Below are 23,861 nucleotides of genomic sequence, written 5' to 3'. Positions count from 1 at the left end.
GGTTCCAGGAGAAGTCCCAAAATGAAATAGTAGTCTAGGACGGACACTGCTGGCGGTCCATTAATTACGTAAGGGTTTATGGGGGGAGGGGGGGTCTGAGATTTCTTACGTGCCATACAAATTATTTTTAATTTTCATACAAAAAATCTTACCATGGGGGGAGGGGGGGTTGAAAAACCCCAAAAAATGTCTTACGTAATAAATGGACAGCCCCTCAGAACGACATTCGTGCGATCGAGTCCCGTCTTAGAAACAGTTCTTATGATTTCAAGATTATATGTATTTACTGCCCTGTCCATGGTACGTTGATCGCCATGGTGATATGTTGGTTGCAGTAAATCGACGAGTTTACCCTAGCAGCGTGTTACGCGCCAAAGTGAGTGGGGCTCTCACGTTGACGGAAGTGAACGCGGTGAGAGACTTGCATACGCACGCGCAAGAATTTTCAAGCACTTTGGTAAGCGCCTGTCAACGAATATAAGATGCATTAGAATATGGATTAGAATATGGAATTCATTAGAATATGGAATTCAACGTCGTGTACCAATTTTTTGAATTAGTTGCACCTTTGTGACACAATTTCACCATCTGTTTGTGTTGTATTATTATGAGGCATGTCAAAGTTTTGATTTTATAACTAGCTTACTCAACACAAAATGTTCAACCGTGAATTAATCTTAGCGTGGATGGATCGCGTCCACGAGTTTCTTTTTTCCTGATGTTTCCTGCGTTTCGTAAACAATCATTTTTGTTTTGTTTTCAACCTCTTCGTGCGTTTTTCTCTGAAGTGCTAGTGCGAGTTCCTCACAAATCTCAAGGTAAATTCCGCAATGCTGCGCAAAAAGCTCAAACTGACCGATCCGTCAGATCAGGAATTCGGCCTCAACGTCGTCCAGCCGTCCGAATTTTCATTGAACACCTTCATCAACGAACCGAGGCCCAAACTGCAATTGGCACCAGTCACTCTTACCTCGCCCCATTTCGCCGGCAATCCTCAAAATCAGCACCTTCCCCCCGTCGAACCGGAACAATCGCCTCCGCTTTGGCGTCGCGTGTATCAGCTGGAGCTCGAGCTGTGCGAAGCTTTGCTGCAGATTCCGCTGCCCTCGGACGTGGCGGCCACTTACAATCCCATTGAATACGCGGCCGAACTGCACTTGGCCTACATGCAGCGCTTTCTCACGGGCCACAAACCGGTGCTCTTTCTCGGCATGAACCCCGGACCGTGGGGGATGTGCCAAACTGGGGTGTGGTATGCCCACGACGAGAGGGATTTTTAATCACTAATGTTTCCCCATTTTACTTGCAGGTGCCTTTTGGATACGTTCCGGCGGTTCGCGATTGGATGCAATTGAGCGGCCAAGTGCTGAAACCGATTGGGGAATTGGCCGTACGACCGGTGACCGGACTGGAGTGTACCCGTGGCGAGCAGAGTGGCCAACGCTGGTGGGGACTGTATCAGGAGCTGTGCGGGGCACCGGAGAATTTCTTCCGAAATTGTTTCGTGTTCAACATTTGCCCGCTGGCGTTTTTCCACGCGAGTGGCAAGAATATTACACCGGCGGAGTTGAAGGTGAGATTTGTAACGTTGGAAGCATGCTTTTAGGCGGTAGTGAAACATTCGTTGCTTTCGTTCGGATGTTTATATCAATCACTAGTGTAGAATGTAGAAGCGCCATATGGGTCGTCTCCTATCACTGATTAGATCATACTTACCTGGCACAGGGTTTACCACGATCAGGAAGGTGGTTTTCCCGGGGCGAGACCTTGCCATTGCACCTACGGTTAGAGTTGACCCCTGCGAGTGTCCCTCATGTGGATGATTCGTGTGTGCAATTTTTGATAGCCGGGATGTGCGTGCGCGCTCATCCCGACCTCTAATTGCAGAAATAAACTTGGTATAGGGTAGATGTACCAATAGTGGAGGTCTAAGCACGATTGAACTTCATTTAACGCTCAACGCTCCGTCATCATAATCATCGTCATCATCGAAACTTCAAAAGCAGTTTTTCTGTTCAAAACTAAAAGTTATTCGATGAAAATGTGTTCACTGTGTTTCGGTTGGAGAGTAGAATACAGTGAACACATTTTCCTGTAATTTTTCTTGATTTTGAACGAATAAACTGCTTTTGAAAATTTCAATATTAATGACGGATCCTGCCCCCTTAACCGCCATAATTCAAGAAGCGCAATTAATGCACATGTTGATGTTTAAACGGGAAGTAACGACCATTGACTTGAATGAGAAAAAAGATTTCATCGTAGGGTTACAATGCTAGTAATGGACCCCTTAGTAGCTGAAATTCATTCTAGACGCTTTTCCGCAATGATATCTCAGACGCTTATACGTTTTGTGGAGTCTAACAACAAATTCAATATCTTTACTTCATAGTATGTCTATGAAACATACAAAATCATTCGATTTTTTCAGCGAAATATACATTTGAAAAACTGTTGTCCGAATTCCTATTATGGACCATCCCGGGGTCCATAATAGGATTGTTTACAAATTTGACGTTGCGTATTATGGACCCACCTGGAAATGCGTATTGTGGACCCTCTTGTGTGGTTTCAATTACAAAACTGTTAAAATATCTGTATTTGTGCGTCTCAAACCAAATATTTTGCCTGAAACTGATGACTAACAATGTAATCGAAGTTCCCCCGGTGGATTTTCATAGGAATAAAGTTGCTTTGAGTGTTAATTTTATGTTTTTCTGTAGGGGGTCCATAATACGCAAAGGGTCCATAACCGGCATCCAGAGCCGTAGCGTGGCCTCACGGCGCCCTTGGCAAACATCCCTTTGGGCGCCCCTAAGTCAATTTTGTTTTCATGATGCAAGTTTGTATGTGACTAAGCTTATCGTAAAACACTAGTCAATTATTGATCTCTGCAAGAAAAATCCACCGAACTTGATTGTGATAATGAAAATTAGTGATCCTTTACAAGAGAGATTCGCGGAAGCTGACATTCCTGTCAAAGTGTGAGCCAATCGAGCAGCGAGAGCTGTCAAAGCGTGAGCCAAACGAACTTGCGTTATGTTTGTTTTGAATTTTTCTTGAGGAGTAATGTAATGCCCTTGAAATTATTTCGGTAAAAGTTGTTTTGCATAGAGCAAATCTATATAAATAAAAATGGAATGGTGTTTGTATGTCACGAAATGGCTTACGAACGGGTGAACGGATTTGAATGATTCGTTCTCAGTGTTGTTCGTCAAGGGTTCCGACGTGTTTGTGTGTATAAAAATCCCAGGATATTCATCGGGAAAGTTGAAAAAACGAGTGCGAACGAAACTGGCATTTTATATGGGACGATCAAAAGCGTTTTTCAACAGCCTACTTGATGGCAAGACGAAGTTTGCCGGGACCACTAGTATATGAAATATTTTCCTTTTTTTAATTTTTGTCAAAGCAATATTTTTGTTGTTGATTTTTTTTGCTGTTTATTAGTTTAGAAATGTAGCTCAAAGATCTATAACGAAACAAAATACACTTTTTAGCAATGAGGAAGTCATGTCCGTGTTACAATATTAATCTCGACGCCGAGCAATCTCAGCACTGCTGGTCTGTTGCCAAATCACTCCATTTTACTTCCGCGTATCTCTCATATAAAGGATCACTAATGAAAATCATCAAATGTTACATATTTGGCAAATTTGCATTATTTGCGTTCTTGGAAAATAAAAAAATCAAGCGGGTGTGGATTTAAAATGAGCGCCAGAATAGGGGGACATATGGCAAGAGTGCCACCACTATTTTCACATAGTTCAAATCAATTTTCTGATGTTTAACCCAGGATAAGTATAAACTAAGTTCTAATTGAGGTTTAATTGAGGTGTAAATACTACAGCAGAAAATATTTACTACGAAAAATTTCAAAAATGCCGAATAGCCAACGCGATAATTGAATACCGTCAACGTACCATATTTGACGCGGTTAAGAAAATTCTAAATTCAAACACTTGTCAAATCGTCTAAATCTTTCCGATTTTGTTGAAATTTGAACATATGCTAGCTCAACTATTATAGAACTAGGGAAAAATCAGTAAAAAAATATTAAACGTTTTTTTCTTCATGTTTGATTGACTTTTTGTGGAACACATTAGGTTCCTTAATTGGCGCATCAATTCTTCAATGTGCCTAATTTGACGCACTATGTTCCTTATTTGACGCACTTACAAATAATTGCTAAAGTTTAAAATATACAAGAGTTTCAGCATTCAATGTTTAAATAATTGAACATAAACGCTTTAGAGTGCACATAAAAGTTAGAACCTTTGGAAAAAGTTTTGAATGACGTCCTCCGGTAGTACTTTTGCTATGCGTTTAGTTAGTGTAGAAAATTAAACCGGCGATTGAGTTCAATCTATAGTTAAGCATTATTGTTTAGTTTAATGTATTTTCGTCGCGATATCAAGGGAAGGTTTGAAAACTACGTTGCGCTGGAACAGGGAAGATAGTTGCTAAAATAAGGACAAATTGGTCAAAAATTAGAACGAAAACAACCGGTTCCAAAAATGTCCGTTTGAGAATCTTCGTTACTTTAACACGTGAACTACGCCTACTTGTCCCATGTTCTATATCACCCTTATGGACCGCGGGACAAATATGCGTAGAACTAAAGGCAGTATAGGCCTCGAAATAGATCGAGAACCATAAAGTACGTCATGTTATCAGGGGGTAGGAGGTGTTCTGCAAGATGAAACGAATCATATAAGTTTTTTGAAGGCTCCATATAAAAATTGTGACGTAGGGCGGATGGACGGGGATTTTCTAGAAAATGGTATTTTTTTGTGACAGATACGTGGATACCCCCTATTGTATAAAATATACGAAACAAACCATTGAACCTACAGCTCATCTGCTGACGCATTTATTGAAGCTTCCTTGAAACATTACGAGACATCCATAAACCGCGATAAATACTTCAATTTTCAACCCCGCTCAACCTTGGCCTTGGTCGTTGCGTTTCCCTGATCCTCCTCCTCTTCCTAAAAACGTGACGTAATCTATGGATTACCCTTTACATGTGATTACATAAAGCATTGGGTTGTTCTGCGGACGGATTTTTTGAATGCAATCACCATAAATATTTCTTTTCCTATTTTCGATTCAACAGAACATGCTAAACAAAATAGCAAATAATTAGGAACATTGTGTGCCTAATTTGACGCACAAGATGTTCATACAAAATTATGTCTTAAACCTTAAAAATAGAAAAATTTCGACGTCAATTTATGAATAAAAGAATATTACTGACTGTTGTTGATGATATTGCTGTAAAACAGCACAATATTTTCATGAAAATTGATTAAAAATATTTAGCACATTCACTAAGGAATGAAAAAATTGACGCACTTGTCGGATGCATTTTCAAATAATTTTTATTTTATGCCTATTATTAATCAAAAATAAACTTTTTTTGATTGAAATCTTACAATAACATGTAAATGAAGATTAAGGAATAAATTTTTGAATGCTATTCTGAACTAGAATTAATTTATTATAAAAATAATTAGAAAATGCGTCAAGTTTGGACCCGCGTCAAATATGGTACGTTCACGGTAATATCACGCAGAAGAATTTCTGTATGTTGAGATAAAAATCCTGTCAATTACTTTTACTTACGCACAAATAGTTGATTCGGAATAAAATTAACTTATGCCAACACTAAATTAACGTCAAATCAAATACACACACTTCTTTGATTGAGCTATCGACTTGTACTTATAACAATTATAATTTTGATAATTATCACTATTCGGAAACATTCACCTCCCTAGACTTCAAGTCATGCTCACAAATCTACTTACTTCTAACTTGCAAGGAATAGTGTAGGTGCTAAGATGACCACCTTTCACGCAGGATACCACATATCAAGTTTGTCGACTCGCCCTTTGTTTTCATTTTTGCAATGTTATTTTTAGATCGATAAAGCAGCACCGAATCTTTTCAGATATGTTGATAAAGCAGAACAAAATGCTGAGTAAACTTTGCAAAATATTGTAAACTCAATAAAATTCACTTTGAGTCAACTAAAATATAGTTAAATTTTGACGTTTGACGTTTGTAAATTTAATCAAAAATATAGTTGTCAACAACTATATGGTATAGTTATGTTTAACAATATACTGTCAATTCAACTATATTTTTAGTTATCTCCAAATTAACCTTAAAATATAGTTAAATTGACCGGAAAAATGATTACGAGCACTATATTTTGTTCTCCGTGATTACAAGAATGTAAGATGGGAATATAAGGTTTAAATTCCATTTAGTCCAAAACATATTGATTTTTGTTCGCACAGTATTAATGATTTACGATTGTATGATCCAGCTGCGATGAAATTTTCGCAAAAAGTTCTTTTAACATGGAGTTTTGCCTAAACAAAAAAAGTATACCTTAAGGGGCAAAAGGAACACCGCAATTTTCTCATATTAAACCTATGAAGTTTTGCTTTTCTTGTCTAATATTGTAATAAATTAATGTTTTATTCCAATTAAGTAAAAACAAATATCTTAAACATTCAAAAGTGTTTCTGCATAGTTTTACTATTGTTCCGATAGCCAAATGGGATGAAAAATTAAATATTTTTGTAATATTACCGTTTTACTATAAAGTATCTATCCTGCAGTTATTATCGGTACTTACTCTAGAATGTACATTTTGGGTAAGGAACTCAGATGGTCTTCTTGCCCTATATGAGTAGCACACTTGCCCCGTGCCTTTGAAAATCCTCATAAGAAGAGGTATTTTCAAAAATCGCAAACCAACATGTATTTCTTCTTTTGCAAAATCCCATCGATTACTTCATTGAGAACAAGAGGTGAGCTTGCCTTTGCACGGGAACAATCTTTTAAATTTGTGCTAATCAGCCATGATTAGCCGATAACACTAACCAATACATCTTAAGGTATCCTTCTTGCCCTACCAAGGATGGAAATAGCTCTAGCGACAAACAATACAGCATTTCGGCGGTCTAACAAAGCCGCTATTCTTGCCAAAGCATGATCAACAATAAATCAATAGAAAGTTCACAAGACAGTTATTCTTAAGAACTATTGATGATTATCTGAAAGATGTTTTGGAGAAATTCATAAGAAAATTATTTTTCATAAGACGCAACTGCAGAAACAACTGAGCACAACATAAACAAAAATGTTCTTGAAATCACTGGACCATCGTTTGTAATTTTATGATCTCTTAAGTACTCTTAAGTTAACTATATTCTAATTTGTTTCAAAAAATAAAAACAAATAAGCATCTAGAAGTTTTACAATGATTTTGCTTAACAACTCTTTCAGAAATCATTTTTAAGTTATTTTGCCAATAGTCTTCCAATAAATCGAAGCAAATTTGTCAAATCCTTTGGACAACAATTAATAAAAGAGAATTTGATAACAATCAATAAAATATAATTTTAAGTCTTTTCTCAGAAAATTCATAGAAGACTAGGAAATAGTTTTAATAATTAATACGCGCTTGGATAGAAGCGCAGAATTCGCTACGTATTTTTAAGCCCTGCTTACTCAATAGCCTTGTTTCGGTGTTAATCGTGTGAGTAATTTACTAAAAGAAGATTGCAACTGTTCTAGAACATCCAACAGCTCCCATTCTTGGGGTTGAGTTAGAAATGATTTTGTAATGTGATTTAACATTGGTTAGTGCTTGATACGGTTCACAATAGCCAATCATGTTGCAATTAGATTGCTTTCAATTTGATTTTGAATTACCCATGAATTAGAATCCATCTCCGTGGATGTAAATCTGCATAAAACGCATTTGCATATGCCTTTGTTAGCTGTTTTCTGCGTTTCTATCGATCTGCACGTCAGATCCTTTTTTTCCATTCGGTATTCTATTAAACGATCAGTAAGAGTTAAGAATTGCCACCACCAGCGTGCGAATAAAGTGTACCGAAAAGTTTAGAAAAAAATTGCCTATTTCCTTAATAAATTAGTGTTCCGTTAGTTGAGTAAACGCGTCGTGTGTTTGAGTGATTGTTACCCGAAAAATAAGCCCGTGATTCGACCCCTTGATACAACAGTGCTAAATCATTTACAGTAAATCAAAGATTTTAGAAGAAAAAAAAATGTCAGTCAGTATAGAGTATGTACATACTAGGAACAAAATAATTTCATTCTTTAACTCATGTTTGCTCTTCACTGACACGAAATTCTCCGAAGATGTTGTTCAGGATTATATGAAAGCTTTTTCCATATTTAGATGTTTCTAATGTTCTGTTCAACTGTATAGAAGTTTACAAAATCCGCCCGACAACCTCCTTGCATCATGTGAAAGCCCTTGTTCAGAATCTGCTATGATTATTAACCGTACTCTGAACCATGTGAAAGACTCTATGAGGATTTTGTGAGAATTCAACCTGTGATTCAGAGAGATTGTATTTAAAAAAAAAAACTGTTGGTCAATAATTTTCGTTCACGTTTTATAGTATTTTTGTTTCGTGTTGGATTACTTCTAAATCATTATAATCAGTATCAAGTTTTTTTTTTAATATTTCCTTATTTCTTCTCAATATGAACCTACACTTGAATACCGCAAACAAGGTTAATATTTAATTAAATTTTAACGGTTATCGAAAATACAAGGAACATCACTTAGAAGTAGAGCAAGTAGCATGTTAAATTTTTAAATTAATGTATGGGAATCATTCAAAACATCTTTAAAAATGATTCAGGATTTTTCATTATTACGTTGAGGAATTTCTTTTGAAAAAATAGTGACATAAAAGGCGCCCTTTCCAAAAACATCTTTTTAAAATTTTATTAAATGCGTGACGCAATTTGGCGCCCCCAAAAGGCTCGCGCCCTTGGCGGGTGCCAACCTGGCCAACCGTACGCTACGGCACTGCCGGCATCGACTCCCTAGTAATCCACGGCATGTATGTCAGTTAAAAATAATACCTCCACTATGGATCGATGCACGAGTTCACTAATTTGACGTTTGAGTGGTGCTGCATTCACTGGTTTCTATGGTCACATAAATAACAAGGCACCGCTAAAACGTCAAATAGTGAACTCGTGCATTGGTCCATGGACTAATGCACGAGTTCACTTTTTGACGTTTGAGCGGTGTTGTGTTATTTATGTGGCCATGGTAACGAGTGAACTTGGCACCGCTCAAACGTCAAATTAGTGAACTCGTGCATTGGTCCATTGGTACACTGTTCCTTTAGTTGCGGTATATTTTTAATTTGTGTTCCTATAGTTGCGGTATCCGTTGTTTTCTTATGGGATCCTCCACTATAGGAACACTTTACCGCAACTATTGGTACAAGCAAGAACAGTTTTAGCAAATTTAGTGAATTTTCATCAGTTTAAAAGCAATTTGAACGCTCTTTTCAAGCTGGGATTTTCAACTATTCCGTGTATCAACAAGCCAATACGTCGATTGGCAGTATAGGCCCAAACGCAATGATAGCGGAACGGCAACGGAAAGCGGAACCGGTTCGCCAGCATGAACTAAAACAAGCTTAGCGACTCAGTGTTGGTTCGATTTCATTCGTTGTCAGCTCAGTCGAGATGGTGTGATTCATGCTGGCGAACCGGTTCCGCATTCCGTTGCCGTTCCGCTATCATTGCGTTTGGGCCTTATCGGTTCTGTGGGTAATGCAATAAAATCAGTGAAAACGGCACTACCGCAACTATAGGCAAATTTAATGCGCCACCAGCATAGAGGTCGCTAGGTAAGAAGGAGAGAAATGTCATTGAAAATGTTTGTTTACGTCCAAAATTCAATTTTTCGACCTAAAAATTAGCTCATAATCAATAAATTATTTAACTATTTTCCATTGGCATAATCATTTTGACCCTTTATTCTTGCGATACGCATGATTGCACAACAAATTTAGCCACAAACAAAGAATCCGGAAGTTTATAACCTATGTAGCCAAATACCAATTTTCCAATTTTATCCCACAAATCGTACATGAGCACTGACCGGATCTGTACATTTTGGAAGGAAAAAAAGTTTATCATGTTTTTCAATGCTCTCTGATCGTCTACAACATAACTATTCCGAGAAAAAGTGTAATATGTGTGCTCCTTCCTATGCTGCACACGGTAAGTTCTCAACCCAACCTCTTTTTTGTCGGTTCTCCTACTAGCCACCAGATGTCGGAGTGATAGTTTAGCTTTGAAAATATTTGCCTATAGGAACACCCACAACTAAGGGAACACTTACCCTACACTGAGGCAAAAATACTTAGGTTTTCTATAAATCAAGACTTATGAACCAGCCAAATTATGGTTTCATTGCACGCTTAAACATTTCAAAAATGGGATCATAAGTTTCATAAGTGAGAGCTTTGAATTCTTTAACAACAATTACTTGAAATATTTATCATAGCAATCGCTAGAAGAACTACTCCGCTTTCGATGTTGGCTACAAGTTAATCGAAAACGAAAGTTATCAAAACATGTCAATTTTTGAGCTGAGAAGCAGGCTCTGTCCCAGTGAGGAAGTAACGCCAAGAAGATGAAGAACTCCTGATTCTCAGAGGAATCGCTTATGGAATCCGTGTAGGAACTCCTGATAGAATCCCATGAGGAATTCCAGGCGAACTTTCGGAAGGAACTTTTAAAGGAATTCTTACAGGAATTTCTTGTTAAATCACTGGGTAAAATGTTGATTAAATTCCTGGAAGAACACCTGGTGGAATCATGAAGCAGTTTTGGAAGAATTCCTAAAGATATTACAAGAGGATTACCTGGAGAAAATCATGGTTAAATTCCTGATGGAATCCCTGTAGTTCAAATCCAGGTATAATCAATGGTGGAATATTTGAATCACAGGTGAAACTGCTGATGGATTCATTGAAGATATTTCTGGAGAAATTGGTTGAGGAATAATTAAAGAATCCTTGGTGAATTTGCCAAAGAAAACGGTTTGACGTGACTATTTGGTTGTTATGAATGGTTTAGTGAACTACTATAAAGAGTCAGGTGAAGTGGAGGTAAAATGATTTTTTTTTATTTTATTTGGAATTGAAATTTGGAATGATCTACGTGATTTTTCACGTAGCAATGGCGTTTGGATTTTTTTGAGTGTACCCAATCTACTTTTCACTAGGGTTGCCACATTTAAATCTGTATATTTTACTTCAATTATCTGTATTTTTGTATTCTAGAACAAAATATCTGTATATTAAATCTGTATGCATCAAAATTGAGAAAGAAGTTAACACTATGCAAGAAATTCATTAAAATACCAACTATTTGTAACTACATTGCGGAATCGACACATCAAAGATAAAATTTTAAGGTTTGCAAAAATACAAATTTTCATTTTTCTCAAAAATCTGTATAATTGTGGCCAAATTATGTGTACAAAATCTGTATATCTGTATATTTCCACAAAATCTGTAATCTGTATATACAGATTCTTGGTCACAAAATATTCGAGAAAATCTGAATACAGAAAAATCTGTATATGTGGCAACCCTGCTTTTCGCATGCTGAAAATAAGTAGGTACACTAATAGTTGCATAACATAACTTTGTTTCTCGAAGGACTTTTTTGAAATTTTCAGAACATAGGTCCGGAAAATTTGGGAGTTTCGGATTTTCTTGGAGTACCAAGATTGGACAAATCATCCATTTAACGGCTATCTCAAAACCCTGATAGTCTAGAAGGCTGATGTTTTTGACAATAAAGTTGCTCAGTAGATCAAAGGCTATCTGACAGTAACAAATCTAATTAGGAATTTATCCCTTAGGTGACTACGTGCGTCAATTCATCCACTAAGTGGCGCTTTATAAAACTTTTATTTTTATTTTAAATTAAGAGATTAATAAGCGGTTTCTTCACCACTGCTTAGGCCTTAAACCTGGTTTAATCGTATGGGTAAACGTGGTTTACGGCGTAAGCGGAGGTGAAGAAATCGGCCCTAAGAGCTATCTCTAGCAAAGCTATTTGAAAATCTATCCCCTAGGTAGCGCTAGTAACAAAAATCCTTCAATATTCCAGATCTCGAGATGCTGATAAGCATCAACAAGTGGTGCTTGTAATAAATTTCCTTGAATATATTTTAAAAACCCTGATATAAGGATTTGTTTTTTGACCATTCTCAAACCGACCACGGATGGATTCGGATTTTTAATTCCAATACAAATTTTACATCCATAAGTTTAAAATTTCAATTTGATTAAGTAATAGTCTGATCATTTATCATATCGTCGCTGATATATCATATCGTCGCTTATAATTATTTTTTTTTTCAGATTTTTTTTGAAGAATGAGTTTTTACTATAGCGAAGTATGCACTTCAACAGAAAAGTTATGGCCTATCTAGAAACGTGGGAAATTTCTTGCAAGAAATGCTCAAGAAAAGCATTTTTCTTTGATCGCAGTACGCAGTGGAAAAGAAGCCAAGCGTGACAAGCCTTGCAAAATTTTCGGAGGACTCATACAAAAAGTGTGACAAAGGGGGGGGTCGAAAAAGTTGAAATTTTGCGTGACATAATTTGTGTACCATCCCTATGGGAGATTGGATTTTCAAACATTTTAAAATTTTGAACCGCCCATTTCATTATTCATTTTATATTCTTTGTTAGATTACAATACTCGAATCTCTGGAGCATGTAAATTACTTCTAGATCTATCCGATCATGAAGACCATCCAACGATTGCCAATCATCCTCTACGTACACTAGCCTGGGACGGATTGTTTCGTAGTCTTCGGCAATATTCTTCATGGTAAAAATAGCTATAGAGGTCTGTGTTCAGATTTTTTATAGAGGTCAATGGGTGACCTCTGGCGATTTTTCTGTGCAAAATAAGTTTTCCTATAGTAAATACCATACAAACTTTGAACGGCTGGCGTTAAAATATGGTTTCTCCGATCGAGCTGAAATTTTGCATAGTTATGGGACCTAAATGCAATCCGAAAAGTGGACTGGAGCGAAAATCTAAATTTTGTCCCACACTAATGTACACGACACAATTATCATCAAGTTGTGCGCTGTTTTGTCTTCTCTATTTTGACGAGTCAGTGCATAGGGGAAAAGCACCAATTTTCGACCATCCATACGATTTTGGCCTACTTTGTATGGAAATCCGAAAATTGGCACAGATTTCTTGTGGATCGAAAATTAGTGCTTTTCCCCTACAAGGCTACATTTCAGACAAGACGTACTACCGAGCGCGATATTCATTTTATTTCTGTTTTGATTTCGTCTACAATAAGTTTGAGCAACAATTTACCTTAAGATTAAATTTAGTTTAAGAATAAATCGTGTTTTGTTCAAGTGTTTATTTAAATAGTTAAGTGGACTTTAATAAATACAAGCTAAAATTCCCTACGTGATAAGTGCTAGATTGATCAAACGAAGAACGAAGATTTAGTTTATTACGATGCTGAATTTGTTCCACTGATCTCCTTGAGTATTCGAACATTCCCAATTTATCCAAGTAACATTTTTAGTTTTTTTATTTACTACAAGTTGTTGTTACCACCATATCGTTAAAATTCATTTTAGAACTTATTAGTCCTAATAACCTTAATAAACCTTTTAAAACTCCGTTAAGTCCAAAAAGGCCCACAGTACAGGAGGTTGTTCAGACTATACCTTAAACCCGTTTCTAAACTTCTTAGTTTTGTATCGTATGAATACATCTACCCTTGAAGAGAGCTATTGTATAGCCTTATTGAGCTTATCTAGCGGTATTGAATCTTTTGCGATACCCTAATACACGGAATAAAACCAATCTTAAGAGCTTTTGATTGAACAAACATCAACCAATAAGTTGTTTATAAACCATAACCTTTTTTAACCCTCTAATACCCAACCCCGCCTTTAGACGGGGTACACTTTGGAATTTTGTGTATTTTTTCGCAGCTCGGAAATCAAAATGATTTTATTTTTGGCTTAAACCTTGACTCATATGAGAAAAGTTTTTTATGACTTTTGAAACTTTTTTGAATTTTTGAAAATTGTTTGAACAATTGTATTCTTATATAGCCTACAAATGCTTGGGATTTATTTAACGTGTAATATAAAAAATCGTTCCTTTTATATTTTTCTACTGTTAACCAATAACAGAAGAAGGGCTTGGTGGTATTAAAATAATTCCAAACCTATGTTTCCGTTAATTACACGGAAAATAAAAATATTTTCAGAAAAATATTTGAAATTTATTATTTTTAAAAGTACCGTGAAAACTTGAATTTTTATTGTTGCCAAAAATCAGTAACTAGAAGAGGCTTCAAGAAAAAATGAAAAAGGATAGGGATGTTCAAAAATAAAAATTATATATAATAAAAATCAAAAACCAAAATTCATAGATTTGCGAATAAAAATAAATCATTGCCCAAAACGTGTTTAGAATGATTTTAGATAACCAAAAATGATATTTAGATCGAAAATAAAAATTTGGGTATTAGAGGGTTAATATTGAAACCATCATGATGTCTGTCGACTCATAATAATCAATTAAAATAATAATTGTTTGCGTGGCAGAAAATTTTCTCACGATCGCGTGAAATTCCTGCCAATAAAAATTTACTGGTGGAATGACATATTCTTTTTCGATTTACAGCAACGCGACACAATTACAACATCATAATTAGCTATCTAATATTTGAGTCCATTCCATTTTCAGAATAATTTAACCCTCTAATACCCAACCCCGCCTTTAGACGGGGTACACTTTGCAATTTTGTGTATTTTTTTGTAGCTCGGAAATCAAAATGATTTTATTTTTGGCTTAAACCTCAGCTCATAACACGCATATAAGAGATGTTTTTTATGACTTTTGCAACTTTTTTGTATTTTTGAAAAATTGTATTCTTATATAACCTTTTTTGTATTTTTGAAAAATGTTTGAAAAATTGTATTCTTATATAACCTACAAATGCCTAGTAACGTGTAATATAAAAAATCGTATCTCTAATATTTTTCTACAATCAACCTATCATGGAAGAAGAGCCTGATGGTATCGAAATAATTTCAAACCTGTTTTTCCGTTAGTTACACGGAAAATAAAATATGCTCCAGAAAAAAATAAAAAAGATATATATTTTCAAAAGTATCGTAAAAATGTGATTTTTTATTATTGCCCAAAATCAGTAATTAGGAGAGGTTTCAAAAAAAAAAACGAAAAAGAATAGGGATGTTCCCTGGCCACGATCACAGGGTTTGACGGTGCCAAAGTAGAAGGTGCACCATAATAATACCCGTCTGTGAAACATATCACCTTCCCAATACTTTGGCACACCTCTAACGGTTCATGATTTATCATGAAACGGCTGCATTCAGGCGGAGGATCTGTTAATATGTTTCGGCATATTATCAGGTCCTCTTCGAACGGAGGGACCGCCAGGGCTCATTAGTTACTTATAAACCAGTGCTGGTTGTTGATGGTTCAGTTCGTTTACCACGAGCTGTAGCATCCTTTGTACTAATCAGTAATGGTTGTTAAGTTTCGAAGCTAACGTGTGATCAATCGTCTTATAATGCAACATAAGAATGGGTGTTTGATGGAACTGCGCGTAACACTTGTTGTTATTAAATTTAGTGATTGTGTTGGTGCTAATGGTGTGTTTATAATAAAATCTATGGTGATGAAAATTTGAAAATGAAATTGGAAGTGATTCTGATAGTTTTGTTAGAAATGTAATAATGATGATGTATTATGATGTGAACTCTACTAATTTAATAAAGGCCATAATACATTGTGCAATCATTTCTCTGAATATAAACATTATTGCCTAGTTCTTCAAACATGCATGATAAAAGTGTTAATAATGACAGCGAGTGCATAAAAATGGATCGAAGGGATTTTGTTTTACTGTAACTTTGTTGATAGTGCTAAATTGTAGTTTGAATAGTAATGACTCTACAGCAACAAAAATAATGAAACATTTTAATTTGAATATCTTTTAATTACTTAGTAATGCTAACAGATGGTAAATGCTAATAACAATGAATTTATATGAAAATGGTGTGATGTGAAAAGTGATATAATGGAAAGTATATCTGAAGTGTATTACGAAAATTGATGAGTGATAATCGGTGAAATACGTGATAGTGTCGAAAATAAAAGTGACGATAGTGAGTGATGAAATGAAATGGGGAATGAGGACCTTTTAATAAAACTATTTCGTTCTTCACTTTAACCACTCTAGTAGCATTTCAGGCCTTATCATAGTTTGATAGTAGTCTAAAGTACTAGACTGCAAAACTACGGTAAGGGCTGATTGCTGCTAGGGTACACAGTGACCATTTGAGCAACATTGCTTAGGAACGTCTGTGTGATGAACGCAATAGAGGCTTATAAAAGCAAATGCTGGGAAGGAGCTTAGGGCAGATTAAGAGTGCCAGTACTACCCCTATCGCTACCGACAAAAAAAAAAAAAGAATAGGGATGTTCAAAAATAAAAATTATAAAAATCAAAAATAGAAATTCATAAATTTGCAAATAAAAATAAATTATTGCCCAAAACGTGTTTAGAACGATTTTAGATAACGAAAAATGATATTTAGATTGAAAATAAAAATTTGGGTATTAGAGGGTTAATGCTCATCTCAATCATAAATTGCAATTTCCCACGCATATTGTAATTATCAATCCGAAACGGTGACAATAAAAATGGATTCCATCCTGTTAAATCTTGCTGGTCTTGTCTGGGATGGTTTAAGATCAATTGGTGATTATTCCGATCAATATAATCATTCATAAACGCTTTTGATCTTAAGGACCAGTGCGCAAAATCCTTCACTGGCTAAAATATTCTTAAATCAGAATATTTGTTCTGCACATAGACAAATAGGTTTTTTGAGAGCCTTGACATAAACTTAATGCACTCAGGAAAGCTAGTTCTGTCAAAAAGGTAAACAAATCGGAAGATACAATTTTGTGATGCAATTTAGTTTGTTAAATCCGTGCCGTTATGTATCTAACTGTTTTTATTGGAATGAATTGATATAATAAAGCCCGTTGCACATTGGACCGAATCGACAATTTAGCCGGAAAATAGTGTTATGTCTGTTCTCGTCGATTTTAGACGTTCAATGTCTTCAGAGAAGTTATCCGTAATTGAATTTTGTATCATTTAAGGAAAAATTTAGAAAGGGTGGCCCATATTTAAGCTAAAATTTTGACTCAAACTTTTTTGTTTGATTAAATTTGTGGCTGCGCTCTTCTGCAAACTTTTAGAAAATGTTGTTTTGAACAACTTTGTCGAAGACACTTTTGATCTAACTCTTCATTTAAGCTAAGTAAATTGATTTTGAAAGTTTTAACATAGGGTGGACCCAAAAAATCAGTAATTTTGATTTAACTTTTTTGTTTTCAGTTTTACGTGAATGTGGTCTTCAGAAGAGTTACAGAGGAAGTAAAGATACACATTTTTGCTGAACATCGCAAGTTTGTAATTTATGTGATTTTGAAGTTATAAGCAAATTTAAGTGAAAAACTATGAAATCTTTAGATGCCCATAACTCATGGAGTTGGTTCGATAAAATTTTTCTTTTAGTGGCATTCGAATGGCCATACAATAGGCAACTTTTGCTGCAAAAACTGTGAGAACGTATTTTTTGTAAATTGAGAAAATTCACTTCAAAAATACACTTAAAAAACTCGAAATTCGCTTGTAACTCACAAGATTTTAAAGTAAACGGCGTGCTGTATTCAGCAAAGTTGTAGAATTTAATTAGATCTACAACTTTTCCATACACCAATTTTAAGAGAAATGTGAAACAAAATATGTAGAAATGATGATACGATTCAGATGTAGGTCACCTTATATTTATTACTATAAAACATTCAGTTAGTATATCAGCAGTCGCTTTCATATACTTGCTGTTGTAAACTTTGTATGGTATCATGATTTTATTATTATTTTACCAGTACTCAGTGGTATAATTCACGTATAATTCAAGATGTAAAATGATGCCAATGCAATATAAGAAACTAACTGTTACGTCATTGTGACTGCTATTATTGTGACTGAATACATATAATAGTGTCCTGGGATACAGAACGGTGGAAATGGTGGAATAATCTAACATTATTGAAGAAGACAAGGTAATCAAAAAGTGTGCAGGTTTAGAAAATTATTGATAGAATAAAATTACAATGATATTGCTACTACTTGAATAATTTTGTATTAACTAATAGTAAAATGTATTATAAGTTCAACATATTTTTGTTTCACATTTCTCTTAAAATTGGTGTATGGGAAAGTTATAGATCTAATTAAATTCTACAACTTTGCTGAATACAGCACGCCGTTAACTTTAAAATCTTGTGAGTTACAAGCGAATTTCGAGTTTTTTAACTATATTTTTGAAGTGAATTTTCTCAATTAACAAAAAATACGTTCTCACAGTTTTTGCAGCAAAAGTTGCCTATTGTATGGCCTTTCTAATGCCACTTAAAGAAAAATTTTATCGAACCAACTCCATGAGTTATGGGCATCTTAAGATTTCATAGTTTTTCACTTAAATTTGCTTATAACTTCAAAATCACAAGAATTACAAACTTTTGATGTTCAGCAAAAATGTGTATCTTTACTTCCTCTGCAACTCTTCTGAAGACCACATTCACGTAAAACTGAAAACAAAAAAGTTAGATCAAAACTACTGATTTTTTGGGTCCACCCTATGTTAAAACTTTCAAAATCAATTTACTTAGCTTAAATGAAGAGTTAGATCAAAAGTGTCTTCGACAAAGTTGTTCAAAATAACATTTTCTAAAAGTTTGCAGAAGAGCGCAGCCACAAATTTAATCAAACAAAAAAGTTTGAGTCAAAATTTTAGCTTAAATATGGGCCACCCTATCTAAATTTTTCCTTAAAAGATGCAAAACTCAATTACGAATAACTTCTCTGAAGACATCGAATGTCTAAAATCGACGAGAACAGAGATAACACTTTTTTCCGGCTAAATTGTCGATTCGGTCCAATGTGCGTTGTGCTTGATCGGTTGTACTGATGCAGAAAACGGTAAGTGATAAGCGCCTGAAATATAATAATTCTACGAGAGGAATATTTGCCATTTCTATGTTTGCGTTCTGATTAACTCATAATTCACTACATGATTATCATTATCAACATAATGATATTGATAACCACACGCAGACTGCATTCCAATAATATGCATCAGATAGTTGAGATTTAAGAAGGCTTTAACATGACTAAGTGCAGTCTAAGAAGTTTAACCTATGCCTATTTAAGACAAGCAAGATGAGGTTTTAAGTATAGGTTTTAATAGACACTACACAGCTCCTTCAAAATACAATTTATTATCAACAAATAGGACCAGCAAATAAGTTTTAGAGGGAGTTCTTATAGATATCTACAAAGCATTTTAAAGTGGGTTTTACCGAAAAGAACGTTTAGCACTTTGCAATGCTTTATTAAATCTGTCCTTCATAAATAACATCTAAGATCAAAAAGCACTGAAATTGTTACTTGGGCAGTGTTCTTCAGCCTTACTGATATGGGCTATCTCGGTGATCTAGCAAGACGGACCGGGCTGCAAGATATATTATAATAGATCTTCGAGCTGTTCAGTGTAATACCTATAAGTAAATGAAAAATTTGAATTTAGTACTATACCACTCAATTTCACTAGAGTTTGTATCCATTGACAGATACGCGTATTTCGACCTCAACTTTAAAGCCGTGTTCAGTGTCGTGTACTAGACTCGACTATGTTTGTAAAACGTGACGACTCAAAACATGTTTGTAAAACATCCAGTTTTTTTAGCTTAAGTGTTAAATCTCTACCGAAAAGCTAAACATTACATATACTTTGCAATTGAATTAAATGGACAAATTGATGGCGAGTGATGTGTGGTACTTTCACTACCTAAAAAATAATGCGCTCTCGGGCTAGGCATTGGCTATATATAGAAAGCGTGTTGTGTTTGGATGGGCATCTAATTCTTCCGAAAGAGGTGCACTTTGCGAAAAAGGACCACGTGATTATTGAGCTGAAATCGAATTCAGGTTAACTTATGCGTCCATGAGTCCTCTCGTGGCGTAGGGGTAACGCGCCCTAATTGGAGATCAGGGAGTCGTGAGTTCGATTCTCACCGAGAAGACGTGTAACTTTTTTCGCCAAACTTCACATCAATTTGTTCATTTAATTCAATTGCAAAGTATATGTAATGTTTAGCTTTTCGGTAGTTGTTAAACTTCCACTCGGCTGGTTAGCCGTAAAACCACGATTCATAATTAATTAAAAACAAGTGTTAAATCTCACTATGAATTATGAATTGGTAACTGAAATTTTACCAAAACATAACGTATTCAGAACTCTGTTATATATTTGTAGTCTTAGATAGAATTGAAAGTGTTTTAAAGTGATCAATTTAATTTATTTATTGGGATTTGAGCAGCTAGTGTTATTATTTTTGAAACCCGGGTTCTCACAAAGTTTTCCAGAAAAGTTTATGCTGTAACTAAGTACCAATCAGTCGTTTGTAAAAGTTTTGTTAGAAAAAATCTGGTGCAAACGCTGCACCTTAAAATTACCGAAGACGTTAATCATGCACCTAAAAAAAGGTATAAACGAATTGCAGCATAGCATAGACCTGACTGTACGTACATGTCAATGGTTGCTACTCCGTGATTGATCGGAACTGGTAAGAATTGCACTTAGATCCAAATGAATAAGTGATGGGAGTTTCCGCTTACTCTTGAAGTGCAATTTTAGCAGATCTTATATTATTGATCAATAACGGCGCCGGCCAAGTCCTTACAGTCAGTTCGGATGGGGAAGGAATGTAAGGGTGTAATGATTGTTGCTTCTAGAGACCAATAATACATCTGCATCTCCACAATCACCACGGGAAGAGTGTTTATTAGTGAAGAAGAAAAAAGATCTGGGTCGGTGATGCGATTCATGGATAAGGAGGAAAACACGACTTTTATTTAAAACTATTTTCGAATCTTCCCAAGTAACCAATAAGCACGACAATGCGGCACGGTAACAGCATTATATGCGCATATAGGGTAATCATTTGATGCATGTCAGTTTTATATACGCATATAATGCTGTTATAATGCCAGAAAAGGCGCCAAGATGTAACCGTGCTTCTCTGCACCACTAATGCTAATATAAGACCACGTGAGAAAAGTCAGTTGTTTCTGCCAGGTTTTCAGGGCAAATATCTTGAGCTTTCGCGTACGCAGCCAGATAGCTTTCGCGTATGCGGTCAAGCAGCTGGTACACGAGGTAAATAAATGAATGAATGAATGAATAGTATGCAAAAATATATTAAAATGATTCAGATAGTACTTCTCTGTATCAGGTTCATTCATGTTGGTGGTTTTTATTCTTTTGATGGTTTACTATTGCCACATTTTGATCCTTGTTTTATGATGTTGAAAATTCCTCATTTTGCGTCTCGATCCTGCGAGACCCGTATTGTTGAGTTGTAGAAGCCCTTTGCTCCTTCGGCCACATAAGATGAATATTATTGGGAAGAAAAGTGACCTATTTAAACCATCACTTTACCCCGTCATAAAACCTGCGATTGTAGTAGTGAGAAGATTCATTTTTGACTCCCTCGTACCACTATATGCAAATACAAAGCACGTGGTATATCTGTCAAAACACTGGAGGACATCTAAACATGCCTTATATGCGAATATAGAGCCAATATAGTGTTTATTTAATGCCTGTATGCATCAGGCTAAGAAGCATTAATGATGCAGTAATAGGGTTTCTATGCAGTAGAAGTGCTGTTATTAGGCGTGTAAGCATTTGTAGTGCTATCATAAAGCATATATGCATCTGTGATACTGATTAAGGGTTTATTATTAGTGCTTATGGTTACTTGGGATACTTGGGTATTACAACTTTAATTGTTCATATTTCATTTCAGGGCACTGCCAAAACCCGCATGCAGGACGTCTGTTCCGAGTACCTGTTGCGAGCGCTGCACCTGTTCGGGCCCACGGTGATCGTGTCCATCGGTCGGTACTGCGAAGACCGAGTCAAACTGCTGGTCCGGCAGAATCTACTGGACGCGAGTCGAGTTCGCCTGTTGTGCATTCCCCACCCTAGCCCACGCAGTCTGAACAACACCAACTGGGCGGAGAAGGCTCGCCAGTGGCTTGTGGATAACGGGGTCATGCCGTATCTGATGCCCTGAGGGTAGAACACGAAGAAACTTCCCCAAACAGTGAGAGAGAAAAAGTACAAATTTTATGCGTGTTTGTGTTTGTCTACAACCGAATATGGATCACTTCATGGAGCAAGCCCTGGATCAGGCACGGAAAGCGGAACAGCTGAAAGAGGTCCCGGTGGGATGTGTGTTTGTGTATCGCGGAGAAATTATCGCCAACGGGTGCAATCTGGTGAATGAAACGAAAAATGCCACCCGCCACGTGGAGTTCATTTGCATCGATCAGGTGCTGGAGTACTGCAAAAACCGGTCCTTGAAACACGAGGACGTCTTCCGAGAAGTGACGGTGGTCGTAACGGTAGAACCGTGCATTATGTGTGCCGCCGCCCTAATCGAGCTGAACGTGCGGGAAGTCATCTACGGGTGTAAGAACGATCGATTCGGAGGCTGTACCGTGCTGGATGTTCCGGGGCTCCTCAAGACTAGCATTCCTATACGGGGAGGCGTCAGGGCCGACGAAGCAATGGAACTACTGAAGGAATTTTACAAAGGTGAGAACCCCTCGGCGCCCGTCCCCAAGGTAAAAAATCAAAAATAATAATCATTTTATTAACTTTACTATCGAAATATTACAAATAATTCAATTGATCCGATTGACATCCATATTAGGGGTCGTTCGTATACCACGTGCACAACTTAGAGGGGGCATGGGCAGTGCCGTAGCGTACGGTTGGCCAGGTTGGCACCCGCCAAGGGCGCGAGCCTTTTGGGGGCGCCAAAATGCGTCACGCATTTAATAAAATTTTAAAAAGATGTTTTTGGAAAGGGCGCCTTTTATGTCACTATTTTTTCGAAAGAAATTCCTTAACGTAATAATGAAAAATCCTGAATCATTTTTAAAGATGTTTTGAATGATTCCCATACATTAATTTAAAAATTTAACATGCTACTTGCTCTACCTCTAAGTGATGTTCCTTGTATTTTCGATAACCGTTAAAATTTAATTAAATATTAACCTTGTTTGCGGTATTCAAGTGTAGGTTCATATTGAGAAGAAATAAGGAAATATTTAAAAAAAACTTGATACTGATTATAATGATTTAGAAGTAATCCAACACGAAACAAAAATACTATAAAACGTGAACGAAAATTATTGACTAACAGTTTTTTTTTTTTAAATACAATCTCTCTGAATCACAGGTTGAATTCTCACAAAATTCTCATAGAGTCTTTCACATGGTTCAGAGTACGGTTAATAATCATAGCAGATTCTGAACAAGGGCTTTCACATGATGCAAGGAGGTTGTCGGGCGGATTTTGTAAACTTCTATACAGTTGAACAGAACATTAGAAACATCTAAATATGGAAAAAGCTTTCATATAATCCTGAACAACATCTTCGGAGAATTTCGTGTCAGTGAAGAGCAAACATGAGTTAAAGAATGAAATTATTTTGTTCCTAGTATGTACATACTCTATACTGACTGACAATTTTTTTTCTTCTAAAATCTTTGATTTACTGTAAATGATTTAGCACTGTTGTATCAAGGGGTCGAATCACGGGCTTATTTTTCGGGTAACAATCACTCAAACACACGACGCGTTTACTCAACTAACGGAACACTAATTTATTAAGGAAATAGGCAATTTTTTTCTAAACTTTTCGGTACACTTTATTCGCACGCTGGTGGTGGCAATTCTTAACTCTTACTGATCGTTTAATAGAATACCGAATGGAAAAAAAGGATCTGACGTGCAGA

At 36.0% G+C, this 23,861-nt stretch overlaps 2 protein-coding genes across 2 annotated transcripts; both read left to right on the top strand.

The window, feature by feature from the left end:
- The first annotated feature begins 750 nt into the window (after window positions 1-750).
- On the top strand, window positions 751-22,719 carry LOC5577584 (single-strand selective monofunctional uracil DNA glycosylase). The gene is made up of 3 exons (XM_021838459.1): window positions 751-1,247; window positions 1,310-1,573; window positions 21,859-22,719. The coding sequence occupies exons 1-3, from the start codon at window positions 831-833 to the stop codon at window positions 22,126-22,128; spliced, it is 951 nt and encodes a 316-aa protein (XP_021694151.1). The 5' UTR covers window positions 751-830; the 3' UTR covers window positions 22,129-22,719.
- Window positions 21,983-22,728, top strand: LOC110674240 (tRNA-specific adenosine deaminase 2-like). Its single transcript, XM_021838460.1, has one exon. It carries the CDS (start codon window positions 22,184-22,186, stop codon window positions 22,697-22,699), a length of 516 nt encoding a protein of 171 aa, XP_021694152.1. The 5' UTR covers window positions 21,983-22,183; the 3' UTR covers window positions 22,700-22,728.
- Window positions 22,729-23,861: the final 1,133 nt, after the last annotated feature.

Source organism: Aedes aegypti, chromosome 1 (genome assembly GCF_002204515.2).
Source record: "Aedes aegypti strain LVP_AGWG chromosome 1, AaegL5.0 Primary Assembly, whole genome shotgun sequence".
NCBI lineage: Eukaryota > Metazoa > Arthropoda > Insecta > Diptera > Culicidae > Aedes > Aedes aegypti.
Note: the sequence above shows the minus strand (reverse complement) of the source record. Positions and strands in the feature narration are given on the sequence as shown.